This window comes from Primulina huaijiensis, chromosome 7 (genome assembly GCF_012295235.1).
Source record: "Primulina huaijiensis isolate GDHJ02 chromosome 7, ASM1229523v2, whole genome shotgun sequence".
NCBI classification, from domain to species: Eukaryota; Viridiplantae; Streptophyta; class Magnoliopsida; order Lamiales; family Gesneriaceae; genus Primulina; species Primulina huaijiensis.
The window spans coordinates 4,565,476-4,584,503 of NC_133312.1; the positions used below are offsets into that span (position 1 = coordinate 4,565,476).

Sequence of the window (19,028 nt, forward strand, 5' to 3'; positions counted from 1 at the left end):
AAATGACAAAATTGTCATTCTCCTTCGACGACGGAGGTGGCGGTCGGTGGGCGGCAACGGCGGTCGGTGGGCGGTCGTGACGGGAAGTGGTGGTGAGTTTAGATATAGGAGAAGGGTAAAATTAGAAAAATAATATGGATTGAGAGTTGGATAAATAATCCTAGGGTGAGGAGTGATTATTTTATCTCACCTAATACAACCTAATCATTTATAGGAATGATTGAGTTGGTTAAATAAAAATCATACCAAACGCTTGATTAGGTGAGTTTAGAAATCATAAACCCACCCAATCACCCAAACCAAACGCCCCCTAATAGTATATGGATATCTCGGCCTCTTGCTTTTTCTGTCAATAATATTTTTATCATAAAATTTAGCCCACACCGACATAAAATCCAGTATACACTGTAGCCGAATGAAGTTCGTACCACAATGCACAACTTTTCTTATAGGAACACAGTCATATAGGAAATGGATATGGAATTATATATACATATATTATATGATATCCTCATATTTTCGATCCGATCCAGATGTGATTTGGGCCAACCCGATCAACGTCAATTCCATGAGTCGAAATGATTGAATACATTCAAGACCAAAATTGAGGTCCAATAAATTAATCGGAGTTCGATCCGTTACTCTTCGCTTTGAGATGATCCTTCACGGTAGAAGAGCACCCGAACACATTATGGCGCCAATTACCAGACCCAAGAATGCACCGATCCTAACTCATACAAGTACTCATACAAGTATGACGGTGAATAAAATCTCGATTATATAAAACTATTGAATAAATCTTATGTAATAAAGAAGGAAATAATCTCGAAAAAATAAGAATATACATATCAAATTACAAATTACTAAAAATAAGATAAAATTAGACTAAATCTCCTTATTAAAGTAACTTACATATCAAAGTTCTTGTCATACGGACTTTGTTTTTTTATCTATATAAATATCAAGTATCTCATTATTATATTATATTTGCCCTCTTCATTTCGCTATTTGAAATGATTCGAGCGTAACTTAGTCAAAAACACTTCTAATGTACTATAACGTTTGTTCATTCATTCACGCTCATTCAACCTGACCCTCTCTCCAGTATGTTTTGCTCAGTCCACGTTCAACTCAGATAAACTAAGAATAATTTTTGCTCACCAATATTAAAATTTAAGCATCATCGTATTCGAGCTCGACTGCTCAAGTTTCTAGAATGTTGCCACGCGGCGACGCGAACGTGTCTTTCACCCAGCCAATCGCCGTTGCCATATCCTATTTGACTCTTCAGCTTGCACAAACGTCAAAATTGAGAAAATTCAATTGTTGTTTTCACCCTACTACTAGTCTACTACTCTCTTTTTATCATATAAAACAACAAATTACTGTATAATTCTTGATTCCTGATGACTGCAGGTCCTCCATCTCTCTCTTTCCATTTTTATTTTCTTGTGCAGTAGTTCATTACTATTCTGCACTTTGAGTTTCATTGTTTCTCATTCTGTTGGGTTGCGAAAGCTTGCAGCTCGTAGAATGCTGATGGCGAGCACATCCAATATGATATCATTGAAGCACGGAATTTCATTATGGTGTCCGCAATCCGGTTCAATCAATCAAATTTCTCAGATTTCTTCTACCGGTTTCGCGAGTTACCGGAGAAGATTCACCGTTTCGGCTTCCTCTTTCGCCAACGATAATCGAGAGTAAGCTATTGCGCAGCTGCAACTTCTTGACGTTGATCTTCGTTTTTTGAAGTTCTGTTTAGGAATTATATTTATTTTTATGGGTTTTGATCTGTGATTGCAGGTTTGTGATAGTTGGCGGTGGAAATTCTGCAGGCTATGCAGCTCGGACTTTTGTCGAGCATGGGATGGCTGATGGAAAGCTCTGCATTGTTTCCAAAGAGGTAGCTTTTTAGTCCCCATGTATGTTTCTGCATCGAATCAACATCATCTCTTACATACTAATTTCAGTCAATCATGCTTAAGAACCGTCGTCACAAGCCGACCCAACCACAGCGAAATATCATCTTCCCTCAACCTAAATATTAGAAAACAAATTGAAATTTATGTGGTGAGCTGTTGAGAACTGCAAGTTTCGCCCCAATATCCGTGGGCATAGGCGCCTCCTCATTTGAAGACCTGGGACTACCACTGGAGGTAGACAATGAATGCTAGTAACCTCCGTTGTTCAAAAAGTCACATGTACTATCTCATAATTGGAAAAGTTTGAGAGATGGAGGGATTCTACTAGGAATATCCTTAAAATTTGGGACCCTTCTTCACAATGTTTTTGGCTGTGGTACTATACTGAACATCACATATTGAAATTTTCTTTGTATTTATAGTTCTCCAATAAAAGGATGAGTGTACTGTGCTGCCACAGCAGCATGCCGTCGTCCGCACTTGTAAAAACCAGATTTCACATTTACAAATTGGTGTTCAATTTAAAATCATGATGGTAGCAGCAGTCACAGGACTGATTGCAGGTGATCAAAACATTTTCTAAAGATTTTGATGATTTAATTCAAGGAATACGAACAAGAACATATTAGAAATCAGAAGAACATAAACTGTATTTTCTGTTCCCATTGCAAATTAATTATCACATTTTTTTTATATCTAAATTTGCGTTGCTGATAGTATGGTATTTGGTGGTGGTCCGTGGTTGTGCTTCAATCAATTTTTTCTTTGATCACAGGCATATGCACCTTATGAGCGTCCAGCATTGACGAAGGCTTACTTGTTCCCAACAGATAAAAAGCCAGCTCGTTTACCGGTGAGCATGATGTCATTGATCTTGAAATGCTAGCTTTAGCTTGCATAAATTGTTTTTCAAATCAACTAAGTGATGCTTGTTTTGGAATCATGTTTGTTATCGATGTCATTATTTTGTTTGCAACCGTACATAAAAAATGTTGGGAATATCATGAATACATTCGGTGTTATCGCATTTTCAGGGTTTCCATACTTGTGTTGGCTCAGGGGGTGAAAGGCAGACACCTGAATGGTACAAGGAGAAAGGGATAGAGGTAACGAATAATCTATCCTCCTTTCTCTTCTTTTTTGCCGCATGATCTCAGTATATTTATGGACAATATACTTGAATTCTGAAAAAGAATATTGAGTGTACTTGAGTATATTTTTGTCTTTGTCAATATTGAACTTTATAATATGTTAAAGCTGTGAATTTTGATTTTGTTATTAGCTGTTCTGGCGTCGAGTGTATCAAGTTTCCACGTTGTTTGCACATTTGAGCATGTTATAGGGCTCTCAAGAAAAACATTTGAACATACACTCACCATTTGAATTTGATTCCAAAATTTATTCCATGATGATTTTAGTTTCAGCTATAATTTTTTTCAGTATGCATTATTTACTAGTGTGGTGGTTATGTTTAGTGTGATTATCACATTTAGTAGATCAATTTTTTGAGCATCTGATTTTGAATAACATCATTGTGGTGCAAGTGCAACTAGGTGATGTTCACAGTTGAATCCCTAAAATTATCATTTTCATACAGATGCTTCTTGAGGATCCAGTGACAAGCCTTGATATAGAGAAGCAAACATTAAGAACTGATTCAGGAAAGCTGCTTAAATATGGATCACTTATAATTGCTACTGGTTGTACTTCCTCCAGGTATCACACAATTTCTCTGCTAAGTCCTGCATATTATCTTCCAACTTAGGTATTTGCTACTTTTATACTCCTTGAATTGTCTTATATTTGCTCTTTAGTGTTTTGGACAACAGTGAAATGTGCATCCAACTGAATAGTACTGGAAAGAAATAATGCTTGGCTTTGACATTCCTTGTTAACAATAAAGGAATAAAAAACCAACTCCCAATAAATGTTTAAATGCATGTATAGAAATTTCACTCATGTAACACAGGATTCCAAGTTCTCCTTGAACTCTGACTTTGAGCAAGTTACTTTCTTTTCCATTTTTTTACCCTACATATACACCAAGCTTAGTATTAAACTTTTTTTTTTACTGCTGTAGGTTTTTAATCTTTGTTTTCTCTTCAACGAGCGACTGGCTCTTATAGATATTTAACGTATAATATGAAATGTGTGTTGTTCCTTGGCTTCAGATTTCCAGATAAAATTGGAGGAAACTTACCAGGCGTTCATTATATCAGGGATGTTGCAGATGCCAATTCACTAATATCATTTTTGGTAATTTTGGATTATTGTGATAACTATGATTGGCAGTAGTCAAGTTGGTCTTATTCATGGTGCATGATCAACTTTGAAATATCCATTTCTCAGGAGAAAGCGAAGAAAGTTGTAGTTGTTGGTGGTGGTTATATTGGCATGGAAGTAGCAGCAGCAGCGGTTGGGTGGAATCTTGATACTACTGTAAGTGATCAACTTCTTCAATCTCTCTCCCATTATTTAATTAATAATATATTGGTGAAGGACTCGATATTACATTTAACAGCTCGAAATTTTTTTGTTCTATATGCCATTCACTTCAGCTATAATTATTTTTATGTAATAATTTGTTTACTAAAAATATAATTATTATTCTTGCCTAAGAAGTGTTTACGATGATTCTGTGGGCAATATTTGTTATGTTTTGGAGAAACTTTTTGATTTCCTAGAAGCTGACAAACATAAGCGCATCATTTTTTTAATTATTTTTACATTTTCACCTCATTTTCACTTTCTCCTATACACTCAGTTTTTATATTTAATTTTTCATCAATTTTGAAACTTTTTTTTTATTAAAACAAAATATTTTCAAATTTAAAATAATAACATAATGTTAAAAAGTACTGTATGACAATATATAGATTATATACTAGTTACAGTAAAAAAAAATCTCTGTGGAAATAGAACCAAACATACATCACATTCCCAATCCAATTCATTTTTTGAAAATCTTTTTCAGAAACACCGAAAACATAACCATTATCTTTGGTTCCTTGAAAGGAATACAACGTCTTCACTCCAGCTTGTTTAGATTCTACAACTGATTTACAGATTAATTTCATTTTGTGTTAGTTACTTCTTGTATCAAATTCTTACTTGCATAGTTTTCGGATTACAGATCATATTTCCTGAAGACCATCTTATGACAAGATTGTTTACTCCTTTTCTAGCGCGAAAGTATGAAGAACTATATCGCGATTATGGTGTCAAATTTGTCAAGGTTGGTGCTATCTCCCCTTTCTTAACTGCGCCCACCCCACCCAAATAAAAAGAACATTGAAAGAAAAATTAGGGAAGAGAAGAAGAAAAAACGGTAACAAAATTAGAAATTATCTTATTTATTTTAAAGTGACAAAGGTTAAGAATAGCATTTGATAAATCAATGCCTCCAGGGTGCTTCCATAAAGACATTGGAGGCTGGTTCTGATGGGCATGTGACTGGTGTTAAACTTGGGGATGGTTCGATCATAGAAGCAGACACGGTAATCCGGAAAAATTGCTCTTTATCATAGATTTTTTTAAGCTCCCCAACACATAAACCATAATTATTGTGCATGATTGAGAAATGCTTCTTTCTTGATTATTAAAATTGAAGGTGGAGAAGGAAATATATTTAAACATCGTTCTTTGGCCCACAGGTGGTTGTCGGCATTGGAGCGAAGCCAGCTGTCACTCCATTTGAAAGCGTCGGGTTGGATAACAATCTGGGTGGAATACAGGTACTGTATGTTATTATTATTTTTGGACATGTCCTTTTATTGTCGGGAAAATGTTGCATGCTTGATTGAACTTCAACCTTGTGAACTCTTTTTCTGCTGACGGGAAACAAATAGGAGAACCATTTCCTGAACATAAAACAACAGATATTGAAGCTTCTCTATCATTTACCTTTTATGGTTTGAACTGGTTGTGATTACTAAATAATTAAAATTATCTTTCACTTATTTGTACCTTCTGCATTGACGATGTGATTGGCAATTCCACTTGCTCAGCAAGTAGAAAACAACATAATTTGCTTTAAAATTTAAATATCAGGTTGATGGTCTGTTTAGAACAAGTGTGCCAGGAATATTTGCTATTGGGGATGTAGCAGCATTTCCCTTAAAGGTATGTCTTATGTCTTCAATCGAACTGAGCAATAATTTTACCAGATGAAATCGATGGGCTTTACATCTTGTAGATTTACAACCGAAGTGCTCGGGTTGAGCATGTTGATCATGCTCGTAAGTCTGCACAACATTGTGTTAAAGCACTACTAACCGCTCATACTGACACGTAAGTTGGACAAAAATCTACTGATTTTTTATTTATAAAACTAGAGCTTGACCGCTTCATCTTTCTTAGGTATGACTACCTCCCTTATTTCTACTCGAGGGTGTTTGAATATGAAGGTTGCCCGAGGAAAGTATGGTGGCAGTTTTTTGGAGACAATGGTGAGCATATGTGTTGCTCTCTGCATATGCTACATATTATCTTCAAGCTCCAAGTCTCCACAATTTTTTGAATTTTTGATTTTTTTGAGAATAACTTGTTTCACAATATTATGCAGTTGGTGAGACTGTTGAAGTTGGGAAATTTGATCCAAAAGTCGCAACATTCTGGATAGATTCTGGTATTTCCCTCTCCATCTGGGGATGTATAGTATAAGCATTGAGTGAATCCATTTTTGTAGAAGCTGACTACATAGAAATTTTTTGCAGGTAAACTGAAAGGAGTTTTTCTTGAAAGTGGAAGTCCTGAGGTATAACTTCTTTAAATAATTACTAGACTATTTTATCATGTATTTCTTTCATAGTCAGAGATTTACAGTATAAATATACTGATCGTTCCTCCAATATTGTAATTTGGCCTGAACGGGACAAATTTCATAGAAAATTGTCTAGGCATGTTTAAAATGTAATTACCGTTCAATCTGAGAGCACAGAAGTGAGATTTCTAATGACGTTTTAATTCATTGTGTGACTTAACAAATTGTTACCCGCATTATATTGGCTGCTGTACTGTGCTCTGTTTGCCACACTGATACCTCCCCGATCCATTTTAGGAATTCCAACTGCTTCCTGAACTTGCAAGAAAGCAGCCTTCTGTTGAGAAAGCCAAAATTCAAAGTGCATCTTCAGTGGAGGAGGCACTGGAAATCGCCCGAGCATCCTTGCAATTTGAAGCTGCAGCTTAGCTTGTCGCTCTTTTGGACTTCAGCTTAGTTTCTTATATTTCGAGCTTCTTTTTCTGGTTGTATATCCAAATAAAGCATCACCGAGGATAATCGTGGAAATTGTTAATTTGTACACAGATGATGCAATTTGAATCGATCGATGTATGAACAAGAAGAATAACGAAGCAATGGTTGATCTCAATCGAGAATAAATCTTCTGTTTTAAACTAACTGAATCGATTGATTTATGTGTAGAAGAAAGTATAACTGCTGTTAAATGGGCACTTCTGGCTAGTGTGTGACAGAAATACCCAACAGACTCTTAATGCAATGCCTGAGTTTGCCACAAGTATGCTTGGAGATGAGATAAAGATATTTAATTTTTCACCTTTGATAATTTTGGTGCCTTTTAGTCATTTATCGTGTGATTTTTTTTACTCTTTAAGTTGGATTTCAAATCATACCGCCACATATTATTGTATGAACCAAAACTGATATGGTTGGAGAAAACTTTTACGTATGAAAATTGGCCAAACTATACTAATATTTTATTTTTACCAATAAAAAAGAAGTATCACATTAATTTGTAGGAGTTCACGATTACGATATATTATAATCTGAATAAAAAATTCAAGATGATGACATGTTTCAAAATATTTTGCTCCATATGTTCGTTTTTAAAAAAAAATAAAAATTGTTCTATCATCTAATTTAGAATTTGTTTATTTTTATTGTTTCACAGTCGACTAATATTACAATTTTACAATGATCAAATGGGGTCTTTTATTTTGTCCGGAAGACTATTAGTCGCAAAGTCACATTTTTTTTCAGAACGCAAAAGTTATTAGTCTCTCCACAGGTCTGACAAGTCATTTTCAAAGACCGAAAGATCAAAACCGGACTCGATCGGATTGATCGGTTCGACTGAAAATCAATCAAGGATCCGGTCCAAATATAGCCTAAAAATCGTTTGACCCGTCAAACAGTTTGAACCGGTTAGACCGGTTTAAAATTAATTTTCTTATTTTGAAAATCTTAAATTTAATTTTTGGTTATATATATACATGATTATTTAGATTTGGATTTGTTAAAAAAATTATTTTAGTACTATTAGGCATTATTTAATATTTTGTTTTTGTTTTAAAAAAAAAATATAACTATAATTTATATTTAAATATATGCATATAGATATTTAGTTATTATATTTTGGTAAATATATATTTTTTGTCTATTTATATGCATATTTTAGGTTTTATTAAATTTAAAATATATATTTATTGTATTATACTAATATTTATATAATNAAATATATATTTATTGTATTATACTAATATTTATATAATAAAACAACATTCTAGTTTGACTGTCACGTTAAATCAATCCAATCAATTGAGGTTACTTGTATTTTATCCTGGATTACTTAGCTTGGATTATACTTTATGAATTTAAAAAAAATGTGATTTTGTTCCGACAATGACTTCTGACTAATATAAAATGGACTGTAATTAACATTAAATAGGTTATGGGACATTTTTAGTAGTAATTGTGCTTAATTTTTGATCATATTTTTGCAGGGGTTGTGTTATATAGATGTGGATGTAAGAAACTAACATTTGCAGGAGATGTTGATCAAGTTGTGTCACGGCCTCCGGCGTATCATAGTAATCAAATATCCAAAACTAATCTATTTCATAAATCATATCAATGTTTTACAAAACTTGAACGAAATTCGGAAGTAAAAAAATAAAATAAAAACGAAATAACATGACTTGTCTCGTTACGAATTGACATCTTCACTATCTCCAAAAATATTCTTGTTCTTCTTCATCAATTCGTATATCCTTCGAATACAGATAGCATGTTCAAATCATATCATATCATATTAAATCAAACAAATGGTACTGAAAATCATCTTATTTTACATGGCTAACTGATCAGTTCCCTAAGTTATATCCTCTAAGAGGACGAGGCCATAGTATCGGTATTATATCTAACTGCATCATGGCCAAATCAAATCAAATCAAATCAAATCAAATGTTGGAATTTCCTGACCATCTCAAATGCGAATCATAACAGTGCTTTCAAAAATATTTTTCTCAAACATGCTTTCAAACATCATTTAGCAAATCAAAAGAATAACATATGCTGATCGAATTTCAAGAAACATACATAATTTATTTGTGTGTAAACGTGGACACATTTATGAAGAACAAGTATGTTAATATATATATATATATATATATATATCAAATATTATACTTATAAATTGCAAGTGTACATAAAAGTATAGCAAAAACTCATTTACCGTTCGTAAATCTTTAAGATTGCGAGAAGGAAGGCTGCTTGATTATTGCTTCGAAAATAGCTGCTGCAAGGCTTCGAATTTGGACATGAATTAGCTTGAACTTGACAGTAACTTGGATCGGAAAATGGATAGCAACTTAGATTCGATATAGCTCCAAGATGCTGCTGAAATATTATTGCTAAGGGACACGAAAATTTGCTGCAGATGCTTCCAAAGTTGGACAGCTTTTGTGCTTGGTTTCTGGTGTGAGTTATCTAGTCTTTGGCCACTATTTATAGGCCAATATGAGCAGCCGAAAGGTGCAGCCTTTACTACTCATTCAATGTTGTTAATGTCCGTTGAATTTACTTTTACAACTCACTCTTAGCAGCTGAATATGCTCTATCGAATTCCAAACTTTGAGCTGCATTTCCGGATCCTTCTTTCTTGATTTTTATAGTTGTTGCAAGCTTGATCAAAATGCTGATTTAATGGCTTTTAATATCGGTTTTAAGGGCATTTAGTGGCTACTAATGGTGGTCAAGTGCTCATTAAACCGGCTGTTACAACTCATCTCACAATAACAAATTTTGGGTCTCCACAAGTTGAAGTGGTGGGGAAATTGTTAAAATTTTGTTTGACAGAAATTGTGACTGTAAATTCAATAATTTAATTAATTAAAGAGCAAAAAAAGTTAATGCCCAAGAGTCTTGATTGGATTAGGAGTCAGTGCCCTAGTTGGGTTACGAGTAAGCAAGTAGTGTTGAAGTATAGATAAGATTCATTTTATTGATCTCACTTGTTGCTACATAAATACTTGATATACCATCGATTAGAGAGGACCATTCTCTGTTGTAAAATAGTTTTTCTTTGCTAGCTTAATAAAAATTTCTACTTTGGATTCAAAATTCTATTCATCTTTGTTCAATTTAATTGCATTCAAGTTTTTTCATATTGTTTAATATCAAATTGTTTCCGTTAAAATAAGAGGGATAATTCTTTAAAAAAATCAGGTTGCTTTATCATTGTAGCTTTACCTTATTTATGTCAGTTCAAGTGTGTGAAAAGTTGGAATGAATGAAAATAGAATTAACCAAATAAAATGGGGTTTATCGTATAAAAATGAATGAAGAGTCATAAAAGAATTAATGGTTGGAATCTAAATTTAGAAAATGACAACAATTAAATAAAAAATATTGGTTATACTATTACATGGTAACATGATTATTATAATCAGCAAATGTGAAACAGGGTTGCATGCCGAGTAAATAGAACAACACAGGCTTTCATATTTCTGGAAAAAAATTAATAGCTTAGATTACAAGAGGAGCTAATTCCTTTTCCAGTCGAGGACAAAAGGAAAAAACAGAAACATTAACTACATGCTTCTCCTGATAATAATTTGCATTTGTTAAATGGGAAAAAACTGATATTACGAAGGGGAAATCCCAATCTTAACTTTCTTTTTATTCTTTAAACTTACGATGCATGAGATATAGTGCTATGTATGCTAATAATGATCATGAAAGTATATATTGTATTGAATCTCCTCCAGTGTAGCATATATTCAAGTTCTGGCTCGAACGAGAGGCGAAGACATTGGTGAATGAGGAGACATTTTGTGAGGAGCCATCATGATTTCATCCAATCTACGAAAAGATAAGCTAATCTCCAGCTTACTCCTCCTGCATTGTTTCCGTGGAGCCGCCTCAATCCCTTTGTTTTGTACAACAAATTTGTGTATCCTGTTCAATGCAACCATCATTGTTTCGTTGTCCATGTTGGCGAAGCAAACTCGAAACCATCCAGGCTCAGAGCAATGGAAGGATGCACCGGGGGAGACGTTAAGTTTTACTTCGTTGATTATCACTTTCCAGAGCTCGGTTTCTGCCTCAAATGTTTGATCTTTGAGAAGTTTTCTTAAGTCCATCCAGCAGTAAAGTCCTGAATTGCTTTTAAGACTGTTGATCCCAACTTCAGTTAGTCCCCTGGATAAAACGGCGTGCCTGTCGCCTAATCTTTTCGAGCTTTCTACTATGTATCTGTCGACAAAAACATCGTCTGATAACATTGAAGCTATCAAGTGCTGTGTTTGAGTAGAAACAAGCCCAAAACTGGACATTTTACGAGCGCAGTTTGTGACTGCATCATTGTAAGAATATATGACACCGACTCTGAATCCAGGGAATCCAAGATCCTTGGACAAACTGTAGACTATGTGAATCAGGTCTAGGTTGCACTTTTCAATGTTTTCTTGCACTATTTCAGCAATGCTAATGAAACTGGGCTGGCTGAAGACCGTCGCGGAATAAATCTCATCGGAGATTAAGTGGATTTGTTTCTCAGTTATGAAGTTCAATGCTTCTGTTAGAGTTTCCCTGTCAAGAACTGTGCCTAATGGATTTGATGGATTGTTTAGAAGCAAGCCCTTTACTCTGATGTTTGATTCTTCAGCTTTCTTGTATGCAGATTCTAAGGCATGGCGTGTCATCTTGAAATCGTTCGAGCTGTAGCAAACAACAGGTAAGAGCCGTATCCCGGTTCGCCATGTTAAGTCTCGATCGTTTCTGCGTAATATTGAGAAGTGTGAGGACAATAATTTTTGTTGCAATTAGATGATCAAAGTCAAGGGGGGACGTGCCGCTCTGGCCCACACAATCTGACTGTGTACAAACACATTTTATTAATAAATAATAAATAATATTTCATTTTTAAGATTATTTTATGAAAATTATTAATCTAAAATATTGCTACAAAAATTTGTTGTGTAGTCTTGTTGAATTATATTGTACATGCAATGATTGATGTGAGACTGGATATAACTGAAATCCATGGGAGGTTCCTTGTGAAAATTTATTCTTAAACTTGGACAGAACCGAAACTTTGATTTAGGGGCAGCTGAATTCTTACGCTGGATAATAAGGTGTTGGAACCAATAAAGCATCACCAGGATCAGCCAAACAGAAGGCCAGTGTTTCTTGAGCTCCAGTTGCACCTCCACTCATTACTATACGGTCAGGATCGAATCGGACTCGATTTCCTCGAACTTTCTCCATGAATCTTGCAACGGCCTGAAGATTTGTATTTAAGTAAAGATCAGAATCCATAATCTGTCAAAAATAAAGTCACAAATGGATTGAGTTTCAAGTACATTTCTGAATTCTGGCAAGCCGTGGTAATCTTGAAAAATCGCAATGTCCTTGAACTTTTCTACGCTTTCTGCAGTGCAAATGCAGGCTTTCGGATTGTTCTTAATCCATTCTTGGATTAAATCAAACGAGACCTGCAAGAGGTTACAAAAGAAAGCAGGTTAAAAACTTAATGTCATAACATTTTTGCAGAAACTGTAAAGCAAAGTTTGTGCCTGCAATTTTTAAATCTGGTACCTGGTTTTCTGACAATCCCATTTGGATCACACCATTTGAATTTTTTATGGGATGATATGGATCAAGGTCATAAGCCTTCCAGCCGTCAAAAAACGCCGAGTTTTCGCCATGTCCATCGCTAGTTGCAATCTTGGATAAAATCTTTTCTTGAATGCTTGAAATATGTTCCATTGTTCGAGTCCAAAAAAGTTTCAATTTGCGAAGTTAGATAGAAACTATACAAATGAACCAATAATGAACCAAGAAAATGAAAGAATGAAAGGGTTTATGAAAATATTTGAAACAAATTTGTCAAATGTTTTCTTCTTTGAGTAGAATGGTTTTGAAGGTGGGAGAACTGAGGTATATATAGTCGTGGGAATCAAAGTGTGATTTATAAATTCTTCAAATAAGAAGACCGCTGTGAATGAAGCTTCATACGAAGAACACTTAAATTACTCACATTAAATGAAGAATCAGATTCCAATACTGGAATTCGGTTTTGGAAACCATTTAGGCGGCTTTGAATTTTATTTTTTTTATTTTTTTTTTCTGAAGACTCAAATTATTATGTGATTATCATGTATAGCATGGAGGCTAAAAGTGAATTACTTTGAATCTTACGTTTGAAAGGTAAAAATCTAATAAAAAAGAGAGAAAAAAAGTGTTACAAATAAGGCAGGACCAAGAATTTTGTTGAATTGGATGGCTTGAAGATTTTAGGTGTGTTTTGAATGGATAGATTTGAAATCTATGACTTAATTTAATGGCAAAAACTTGTGTGAGACGATTCACGGGTCGTATTATGTGACACGGATCTCTTATTTGGGTCATCCATGAAAAAGTATTACTTTTTATGCTAAGAGTATTACTTTTTATTGTGAATATCGATAGGGTTAACCCGTCTCACAGATAAATATTTGTGAGACCGTCTCACAAGAAACCTACTCTAATTTAATTTAGATAAATTTCAAATTACTTACTATCAAATTTAGGAGACAAAATTAATTACGATAGATTTTAAGATGGAAGTTGTTCGACATCCAAGAATATAATTAATTTCCAAAATCAATTCTCCTACTCGAGTTAAATCAAACCATCGAAACTCAACCAGATAAATGTTTTTAAGAGACAAAACTTAAATAAATTTTTCAGAAAAATATTAGTAATCAAGTTCAAAATTTTCTATTCAAAGAAAATATGAATCTCACGTTTGAAATTCATCTTAATTAATATTAATGTTTATAAACATTTAAATGATGAATTGAAGTTTATGATCTTAGTTCTCTAGACAATAAAAATACATTTGAATATATTTGAAACACATCTATATAAATGCAACCTAAGTGAATCGATTTCTTTACCAATCAAACAATATCTATATATTACGATATTTTTTTAGTTATTTAAAAATATCAAACTTAATTTAACTCAAATTCATCGATGTGTCACACGTCATGTTTGCTATTAAAATTTATTGAAGCATGAAATGAAAGCTTGGTTAATTGGTTTTGTTGTATAAAGAGAAAAGTTTATTATAGTATATTATCATGTAAATTTTTGTTAGATAATATATTTTTAAATATTATGTGGGCAGCTAAAAATCGTTATGATACTATATTTTAAATGTGATTGGATATGATTAAAAAGAGCGAGTCTCATATGATACCGTCTCACGGATCTTAATATGTGAGAAGGGTCAACCCTACTAATATTCACAATAAAAAGTAATACTCTTAGCATAAAAAGTAATACTTTTTCATTGATAACCCAAATAAAGATCCGTCTCACAATATACGACCCATGAGACCGTCTCACACAAGTTTTTGCCGATTAAAAATTGTGTGATTACTAAAATGTTTGAGTTTGAATTAGATGTGGAATAGTAAGTAGTTGGTAAATTTATTATATGTTTAGTTTAAAGGCAAAAACTTGTGTGAGACGGTCTCACATGTCGTATTTTGTGAGACATATATCTTATTTGAATCATCCATGAAAAATTATTACTTTTTATGCTAAGAGTATTAATTTTTATTGTAAATATCAGTAAGATTGACCCGTCTCACAGATAAAGATTCGTGAACTCGTCTCACAAGAGACCTACTCTAATTTAAATGATTAAATTTGGGATAAGATAGTAAATTATAATTTTATTATGTTAATAATTAGTAAATATAAATAAAACAAAAATATGAAGGATAATATTGTGATTTTATATTAAAATTTTTTATTAACGTGTGATAAATAATTATTAATGCATAAATATCTAACCAAACATTTAATTATAGTCCCATCATACAAACCAAACGTAACAGACTATAATATCTATCTCTATGATGTATAAAACGAATGAGAGTGCCAACAATTTTGGAACGTGTTATGCCCTCAACTAAATTTATCAAAATTCCCGTTCTCTAAAAAAAATTACCATGTTGTTTTTATTTTACAAAATAATTATACACACACCACAGAAAACTTATGAAGTATCATAAAAATAAAAAGTTTTTAATACAATTTGTTGAGTACAATAATTATCACTATTGTAGAGCAATCGAAATGTGGTGTTTGTGCCGTTGTATAATTTAAGAGATTTGAGTTGTATCATTACTATCATATATATTTTTTTGTATAGCGCCAAATAATCATTCTCATAATTGGTATCAGAGCCAAGGTCACGTGTTCGATTCCAATTGATGGTAAAATAGTGCAATTATTAGAAGATATATTATTTGGTGCAATCAGTTTTCCTGTTAGTAGAGCAATCGAAATGTGATATTTGTGTTACTGAAATGATAGTTTTGTTTTTATAATTGCAAAAATTAGGTAATGATTTTTTTTAAAAAAATAAATCCAAACACAGCCCAAAAGTTTTCAAATAAAAATTTTCAACGACAGCAAACCGAGTATACATTAAATAAATTACAATTATTGAGCCAACAATTAGTTAAAATAGATGGCTAGGTAGGATGTATGTGTATGCCTTAATTAAAATGTGATCAATTTGTGTATACACGTTTAACTAATTTTGGAGGAATTAAACTCAGTTTCTTGTTCTTTTAAATATTCCCTAATTTGTGAAACAATTAATTTGCCATCCCAATTTAATCATCAATGTCTGATTTCATCATTACGTTTTTTCTACATAATGTGAATATAACGACCATGTTCGTGGGCTGTCTCAACATGAGACTTAGTTCATGATTATGCATCACTATTGGTAATGGGTCGTAGGTTGGTCCAGCATGGGCCGTAGCCCATACACCGTTACTTATAGAATATCTCACATCTGGAAAGTGTTCTCTTTCGCCCCCTAACACTTGAACCCAAGACCTGACTTAAGCCTAGAAGTCCTGAGTTCAAGTGTTAGGAGATCACTTTCAAGGGGTGAGATATTGACGGTGCATGAGTATGGGCTACGGCCCCATGTTAGACCAACCTACTGCTCATAACTAGTAATGGTGCATGAACACGAGCTTAATTTCATATTAAGCCAGGCTAGCCTACTATCCATGATCGTTACAGTAAAAGTTAGTAGGCATTTTTCTAGCGATATATGGAATAATCTTAACTGCAGGGGCGTAACCAAGATTTTAAAATAAGGGTGGGCTGGACATTGAAAATGTAAATATTATTTAATATATTTTTTTTGTTATATTTTGTATAATATGAACTAGATAAATTTTAAAAATCATTTTAAGAATTTAATATATCAAGATACATGATAAATATCATTTATAATAATGAACTTTTAAAATAAATTCATAGTAAAGTAAGTAAAAAAAATTGAATGTACATATGACATTATTCATTCAAATAATTTAGTTATACAATTTTGTACTCTAATAATTATCACTTAATTTGATTATTATTTAGTATTTATATATTTTTAGTTTATTCAATATATTTATGTAAATTCATATTTATAATCAGAACAACACAAATATATATATAAAGTGTAGAATTAGAATGAGTAAATATATAATATAAGATAACCACATAGATATAGAATAAGCTCAAATGCAAAATTATTTAAAACTCATAGAAATCCATGTATAAAAATTCTGCTCAGTGACTAAAATTCTTAAAATGCATAACTATATATACACATTAATTCTTAGACTTGTAAAACCCGAGATTTTGTAATATCGTGATCATATCAGTTTAATATCAGGTTAATAATTTGATGGTGTAATCTTGGATATTAATATTTAAATCATTCAGAATATAAGATTTGTTTTAAGGTTATCTAAGTTGAGTAGATAATTGTGTAGATAATTTTATCGTGTACAGAATTATAAAGCTCGAGATTAAGATAATATCATCTATTTTTAAACTTGAAATTTTGGTAGGAATAAATTTATCTCAATCTAAGGAATTAAAGAAGGAATTTTGAAAATAAGCAGATAAATGTCTAAGATTTAGGTTGATATTGAGATACCGGGATAAAAGATCAAATAAGAGATAATAGAATTCGAAATCTAGCAATATACACCATGAGATTTTCGAAAATTAGATGGGGAAGGAAGAAGGAGATTTCGAATATCTACCAGATCACGGATATATCGTGATTCTAGATTTGATTCACAGTTCAAACGCACTATCACGATAGCAGCCAACTCCTATAAATAGGAGGGCCCTATTTTCGAAAAACTACACCTTAGAAACACACAAAAATTTCGAAAATTTGTCCCCTAGTCTCCTTAGGATTTTCGAGCACAGCGAAGCGCTGCCGCCGTCCAGCCGTTGAAGAGGAATTTTCGAAAATTCCTGTGCAAGCAACCCCAATTATTCACGTAATTTTTGCATCAAGAATTTAAGGTAAGTGGGCTTGTTTTAAATTCTTAAATTTCGGTTATGCGTTTTTTTGTTTTCGAAAAAAAAAAATGCGGTCGAACACCGTCTACGTTTTTTTTAAATCTTGTTACGTTTTTGTGAGACACTGTGAGGATTCCCTGAAAATGGGTGGAATTCCAACATATGGCCCTTAACAGTGGGATAGAACTGTTTTACGGCCTCGCCCCCTTAGAGGATTAAAACTTAGGGACTGACGTCAGTAAACCATGAAAGGTGAAAAATTGCAGTGTTAAAAATTATGAAAAGCATGCTGTAAATATATGTTATTTCGAAAATATGAAATTTTTATGTGGTGTTCGATAATTCCCCCATTTACTGAGTATTCCCAAAATACTCACCCCTTACAACCTTTCCCAGATAAATCCGAAGAGCAGGTAGAAGAAGAAGAATCAGAACAGTTTTGGGGATGGTGATTAGTAGACATGATTATTTTTTTTAATTTTAGAAATTTAAAATTTTAGATTAGACGTTTCCGCGAATTTATTTTATTTCAGTTGTAAAGACAGTTGTTTTTTTGAGGAGTTATGAATAATAAACTGGTTTTCGGTTTATACTATGCTACGAGGCTGGTTGTTTCAATTGTGTGATTGTTAAACAACGCCGGTGTCAAATCTCGAGTTTCGGGGCGTGACAAGACTAGGCTGGGCTAAAGCCCACCCTAGCTCCTAATGAAGCTACGCCCCTTATCTTAAGGGGGAGATTTCCAACATCAATTTGTCGGTTCTCTACGAAAAAGATTTATTTCTATTTTTATTTTTGAAAAAAAGATCCTATAGATTTCATCTAATCTTTTTAAAAATTTATTTTATGCCCTATTTTTTATTATTACGGAATTTATTTACGGAAACAAGGAATAAATCTGATCTTTATGGAAGAAAATTTGAGTTGAATGTTATGGTAGAGAATATATCTTGGTTTTCTTAATGAAGATGAAACAAACAACTACTATTTTTTGGTGTACATTAGATATATTCCTAGGATATCATAGTTCTTCTAAATCACATTAGTGAGACCGGGCTTGTAGTCCAGTGATCTCACTCCCTATCAGATTAGCCGGTTCCCCGGGTTCGATCCCCCCTCCCCTCGTGTGTTGTAGTAAAAAAAATCACATTAGTGAAAAATCAAACAACTGACAATTAATCAAATGTTCACTTACTCCAACAACTCGGACATCCAAAAATTGCAATTTTAATAATGTAAATTAGTCCGTCTTGAGTTTTAGTCTTGTAACTTATTAGCATTTGTTTTTCATACAATAAATTGATTTTTTTTTTTTGTCTTTTTTTCCCACAAAAACACTAAATCCATTAAATATGGTTTACTTGACACTAATTCTCTTCTGCCTGACACATATAACAAAAATACAACTCTTATTACTCAAATTAAAATTCATCAGATAAAAAAACAGAAAAATAAATCAAAACGACTTC

At 32.9% G+C, this 19,028-nt stretch overlaps 2 protein-coding genes across 2 annotated transcripts; one reads left to right on the plus strand and one right to left on the minus strand.

Moving 5' to 3' along the window:
* The first annotated feature begins 1,253 nt into the window (after positions 1-1,253).
* Positions 1,254-7,326, plus strand: LOC140981361 (monodehydroascorbate reductase, chloroplastic/mitochondrial). Its single transcript, XM_073447743.1, has 17 exons — positions 1,254-1,416; positions 1,526-1,703; positions 1,807-1,906; positions 2,701-2,778; positions 2,960-3,031; positions 3,523-3,641; positions 4,097-4,181; positions 4,275-4,364; positions 5,059-5,160; positions 5,333-5,422; positions 5,579-5,659; positions 5,976-6,047; positions 6,121-6,215; positions 6,285-6,373; positions 6,490-6,552; positions 6,641-6,681; positions 6,985-7,326. The coding sequence occupies exons 1-17, from the start codon at positions 1,407-1,409 to the stop codon at positions 7,114-7,116; spliced, it is 1,497 nt and encodes a 498-aa protein (XP_073303844.1). The 5' UTR covers positions 1,254-1,406; the 3' UTR covers positions 7,117-7,326.
* A 3,324-nt stretch (positions 7,327-10,650) lies between these two features.
* LOC140980423 (1-aminocyclopropane-1-carboxylate synthase-like) lies at positions 10,651-13,093 on the minus strand. The gene is made up of 4 exons (XM_073446230.1): positions 12,766-13,093; positions 12,531-12,662; positions 12,290-12,450; positions 10,651-11,946 (listed from the first exon to the last, which is right to left on the minus strand). Exons 1-4 carry the CDS (start codon positions 12,934-12,936, stop codon positions 10,947-10,949), a joined length of 1,464 nt encoding a protein of 487 aa, XP_073302331.1. The 5' UTR covers positions 12,937-13,093; the 3' UTR covers positions 10,651-10,946.
* Between the last annotated feature and the right edge of the window lie 5,935 nt (positions 13,094-19,028).

Bases quoted from the DNA above. Each gene is read 5' to 3' on its own strand.
- LOC140981361 (XM_073447743.1), top strand. The intron at 6,048-6,120 runs GTATGTCTTATG...TACATCTTGTAG, and splicing joins TAGCAGCATTTCCCTTAAAG to ATTTACAACCGAAGTGCTCG. The intron at 6,216-6,284 runs GTAAGTTGGACA...CATCTTTCTTAG, and splicing joins CTAACCGCTCATACTGACAC to GTATGACTACCTCCCTTATT.
- LOC140980423 (XM_073446230.1), bottom strand. From the start codon at position 12,936: ATGGAACATATTTCAAGCATTCAAGAAAAGATTTTATCCAAGATTGCA. The intron at 12,451-12,530 runs GTACTTGAAACT...ACAAATCTTCAG, and splicing joins GCTTGCCAGAATTCAGAAAT to GCCGTTGCAAGATTCATGGA. The intron at 11,947-12,289 runs GTAAGAATTCAG...AATATTACGCAG, and splicing joins CCAACACCTTATTATCCAGC to AAACGATCGAGACTTAACAT.